Below are 5,000 nucleotides of genomic sequence, written 5' to 3'. Positions count from 1 at the left end.
GCAAATTTGGTGAAATACTTTGAAGTAGCTCGGAGTTGGAAACTTTTCCGAACAAAGTCACCAGTAATGCTACGCCATAACCTGTGGCTCTCTCACCCTACAAAAAAAACAACGAAAACACAAGTTGAGTCAATAAACAGCTGAAAATAATAATAAATGCATGATAGAGCGACTTCCGTATGACCATGAAAATCGGTTTCCAGTAGCGTTCGTAATTTGTTTCATGGACCCACGCGGTGAAGGATTCAAACAAAACACCCTCCCTATCACGCAAATGAAAATTTTAATATGAGCAGAACAAATGAATTGGTCGACTTGAGTTGTGCAACAATTCGCACGTTGTTCGTACGTGCATGTTGCCTTAGCCAATGAAAATCCCCCTGCGATGGTTTTTGCTCTATAAGCCAATAGACCCATATCACTCAATGTCCAAACAAAAGATTTAGCCCGTCGAACCTCTCATTCAGTGTGAGGCTGGACGGGCAAAGACAATGCAAAGACAATGCAAAGACAAAGCCTTTATTCCCCACGGACTCCAAAATGGCCACCGCGTGATAAAGGTGAATAGGCCATTTCCGAGTTCATGTCTGCCTCCTCTTCAAAGCGAGTCTAAGTGCGAAGTTTTCCTTATGAAAATTAGTTTTCATTCATACGTAAATTGGGAGGCAGAAATGACCTCGGAAATGGCCTATTAAATAGTGGGCCACGTGGTTTTTGTTTGCTTGCATACTGTTCTTGCATTATTCCGGCTGAAAGGCTTTCAAGATCGTACGAAAAACACTCAAAAACCAAATCAGCATAAAGACGTAGCTTTAAAGCAATTTAAATTCAACGTCGAAAATAACTGTGCGGTTGCAATAGGTACGCTTAGGAATTTGGTCAGAAATCTCACCCCCCCCCCCCCCTTCTTTTTCAACCAACAAAAAAAACGAAAAACTGTACTAATTGCGAATTAAAGAATTTAATATTTATGCGCTTCGAGACAACAGGCCATTTCCGAGTTGCTGTTTGCCTCGGTTTCGAAGTGAGTCTTTTTGCTCAATTATTGAAAAGGAAATGAATTTTATTTGCATAAGAATACGCAACTCATTTCCATTTCAATGGTTGTGCACCAGGACTCGCTTTGAAACTGAGGCATGCAGCAAACTCGGAAATAGGCTACATGCAATGGGTGCATTCGTCGCGATTGGCAAAAAGATTGATTTGGGTGGACGATATTCAATTTAGCCTGAGCAGAAGGCGGTTTCGCGAATTTTAGACGCCTCTTCCCACCGGGGTTGACTTTGAATATGGCCGCGTGAAAACCTGAACCGAAGTCAAACGATAACGCAAGGGGGGAGGGAGCGAGGAGAAGGAGTGAGAAACCGTTTCGTTTCGATCACTCCAAAGTCAACCCAGGTAGACAGAACAACAACAACAACAACAACAACTTTATTTAGCTAAATACAATAATTAATGGATGGCTTGCCCTGCAAATAGCTAGAGAAAGCTAATCAAGGCGGGGCAAGTCAATTACAAGAACACACCTATAAATCACAATAAGGTTACACAAAAACACTAGTTTAACAAATTAAAGATACTGATTACAAAAGGATTGATTGTTGACAAATATGTGGTAACTAATAATTAAATAATTAATGGCCAACAAGATCACGCTAACTGATTAGAAACATAATTTACATGAAAAATTCGCTATTTACAGCATCTGTAAGCTAAGGAAGGTAACGAAACTGATTACAAAAGGTAACGATACTGATTATAAAGGATTGATTGTTGACAAATATATAGTAACTAAAAATTAAATAATTAAAGGCTAACAAGTTTACTCACAGCTATATCATGCTAACTGATTAGAAACACAAGAAGCTTCCAAACTTCACCAAACCGCCTGCTACGCACGCTTTAGTCAACTAAAAACCGCTTTTACAATGAACAGACCACTACACCTACAAAAAATTAACTGTTTTGCAACAGCGTGCGAGTTACTGTCAGGAATCGTTTGGATTTGCCAACTTACCATGTGGACTGGAGCAGCCATATCAACGTGAATCCATGTTCCTGGGAAATCAAATCCTAGATGAGATCCTAAGGGTGCAAAAGAAGAAAAACATTAACCCTAAAGGGATATCAAACGTTCCCAAGGTTAACGAAGAGATGGATCACATTCAACTCTCCCTATCATCCAAACATTGAGCTTCGGATCGCCGAAAACGCGGATTGGAGATCGTCTGTTTAGATCACATGATGGGAACCAGCACTAATCTCGCGATTGCTCGGGTAAAAATCGCTTGATGTATGGGCAGGAAATCTCACTTAGAAATTTCTCGTCATATGTTTGGCCAATCAATATTGCAGTTGAAACACTCATTTTACAATACTTACCTATAAATAGACCAGCACAGGACACTTGAGCATTCTCGCGATTCTAGAACAAATATAGACTTGTCAGTTTGTTTGTTTGCATAGTGTTTAGCAACCGTGAACATCAAAAGTGGTAAATGAGTGTAAAACAGAATTAACAATGGACGCATTAGAACTAAGAGTAATGAGATATCTACTGTCAAAGATGTAAAGTATTATTTAGTCAATTTAACATTTTAAAGACATTTTCTACCTTAAAGTTATCCAGACGTTTCTCGCGACATTTCTTAATCGTCAGTTTATTGCACCTTTTTAAAAAAGCGTACCCATAATTCCAATTCGAATGAACAGTTTCGATCTTCGCTGTCATTTACATTACATGTTGTGAATTTGGTCGATATCATCCTATTTTGCCAGTTTCTCTTTTGAACAGTCCACTGCACTGTCGTTCCAATTACGACTGGCAGCGGAAAAAAACGAAACATTTGTTTGCACTTTAGACTTCGCACGATTGCAAAAACCGCAGTAACTGAATGGTTCATGTTATAGTCGAACCCCTCTTGAACCTCTGACTCCTAGGGGTGCTCAGCATGTAAATTCTCCTCACAATTTCGATTAAGTGTGAGTCAGATAGGTATTGAGAATGAAGATAATTATCAGCTTAAGAGGAGTGATCTTGATACAACACCAAATTCTCATGACTACCCAACAAAGAAATCTATAGTAATAGTTAGGAGAATCAACGTTTTGATCTTGGGGATGAAAGGGTTTAACGAAGCCGAGATCTTTTCAGGGGCTAGTTCCCCGTGTTCGCTGGGCTGACAAGTACAGGAAAAGAGACTTCTGCCATGGATCAAAACTCACTTTGATGCAACCACCATCCACAACCTTGGACGGCACTCTTCAAACCGCATGCCCCATGGTATGTTTGCTGACTGTAACTTGAGCCCATTGTGTCCCGCTCATTCCTTTACAGTAATTCCGCTGTTGTTAAGTGAGCCCACATAACAAAGTATCACGCAAGGATTCGGTCGCTAAGTAATGCTGCGCATGCTCAACACGGTGAGCTTCGACCCATGGCAGACGTCTCTTTTCCCGTACAACGCAAAAAGAACAGAGACCTGTGCTAGTAGGGAAAGGGGCCAGTTGCCTTAGTTGAAAATCTTAGGATCGGCCTGTTCTCAACGCACAATTAGCCAATATCAAAAACACCATAATACTCTTTGGTTGTCGCTCCCAAATTTTGCATACACATTGTTTCCAGTTTCTATTGGGACCATTATAAGTCCCAAAAGAAAATAAAAACAATGCTTATGCAAAATTTTGGAGGGACAAAGAAAGAGTATTACGGTATTTTTGATATTGGCTAATTTGCTCAAAAACAGTAGGTTAAAGTAAACTGAGCAGCCATTTTCCTCTTTCGATCCAGTTGGAGAGTTAAGACAGCCTTTTCAGACAAAAAAACCGTCATTTTCATTTCACTTAAAATATCCAGGGGTTTCTGCAAAAGGAACAATATTGAGGGGAAGCAGTCTTACAAACAAGCAAATAGAAAAAAGCAAATCGTGTAAACAGACTAAAACACTGGAACACATTGCACCGAGGAAACAAACAAACATACCTGGACTGAATTCTTCATATCTGCTAAAGCACTTGAAAATTCAGAGAAATGAAGTTCTGGACAGTAAGGGACGGGAAACTGAAGAAAAAAAAAAGAATGCAGGAGCTTTTAATGTCGTCTTGTTGTCTACTTTTCACTTTACTTACTTAAACCGAATTATATTTCTTTCGAAAATCAATTTTTGTTATCTTATAGGGCAATCTGGGTGTTTTAAACTGAAAATAATAGGACTGGGCTATACTTAAGCTAATCGCAACCGACATGCACAGAAAAAATTAATACCAGCCAATCAGAATGCAAAGAGAGTGAATGCAGCTGGCATCAAGCTGGCCTTGCTTTTACCTCTGATAGCCTACAGTTGGCAAAAGTAGAATTGCAAACACTACATCAAAGGAAAACTACTTCAAACACAAGTAAAAGCTGTTTTAAACCAAAAGGTTTAACTTGCACTCACCGAGTAAGGCAACAAAGAACTCAGAAAAGGACTGGTGTATGTTACTGTATAACGTTACAAATTTGGAAAATTTACTTTGGCCAAGACCAACCACAAATAATGGTATTTTTTTGCCTTAAAACAAATCGCAATCATATCGTTTGTTGAATTCCCCTGACGGTTTGATTCCAGGCAGGTTCTTTGTTAGCGGTCCACGATTGTTAGGTGACACTGGCACTCTGTCTACCAAGAGACATCTTAGTCAAGGACTACTCACCACCAGGTCTCCGCTTGCTTTACCAGCTGTAGAACATGCTGGTTCCCATCTTTCGTCATTGGTTAAGAGAGATGCATGGTACTTTCCTGTCGCTACTCCCTGGGCACCAGTCAAGGTTGCCATGTCCAAAATGACATCAGCCTGGAGGTCTTTCTTGGCAAATGCAACCTTCAGAGAGTCAGCAATAACACACAGTTACCGGTATGCCACTTTTAAGTATTCCTTACATTTTTTTTTTCTTAACTGAGATTTATTTGGCATCAAATCTACCTAATTTTTGGCACAGCTTACTATGCCTATGAGCGACC

At 39.8% G+C, this 5,000-nt stretch overlaps 1 protein-coding gene across 1 annotated transcript in view; it reads right to left on the bottom strand.

The window, feature by feature from the left end:
* Positions 1-5,000, bottom strand: part of LOC137990810 (probable aminopeptidase NPEPL1) — a 29,477-nt gene that overhangs the window by 12,446 nt on the left and 12,031 nt on the right. The window contains exons 9-13 of the mRNA XM_068835918.1: positions 4,693-4,860; positions 3,983-4,060; positions 2,383-2,425; positions 2,018-2,085; positions 9-97 (exon numbers count right to left, since the gene is read on the bottom strand). Coding sequence (XP_068692019.1) covers positions 9-97; positions 2,018-2,085; positions 2,383-2,425; positions 3,983-4,060; positions 4,693-4,860 — 446 coding nt within the window. The remainder of the gene's footprint in view (positions 1-8; positions 98-2,017; positions 2,086-2,382; positions 2,426-3,982; positions 4,061-4,692; positions 4,861-5,000) is intronic.

Source organism: Montipora foliosa, chromosome 1 (assembly GCF_036669935.1).
Source record: "Montipora foliosa isolate CH-2021 chromosome 1, ASM3666993v2, whole genome shotgun sequence".
In the NCBI taxonomy this organism is placed as follows: Eukaryota; Metazoa; Cnidaria; class Anthozoa; order Scleractinia; family Acroporidae; genus Montipora; species Montipora foliosa.
Note: the sequence above shows the minus strand (reverse complement) of the source record. Positions and strands in the feature narration are given on the sequence as shown.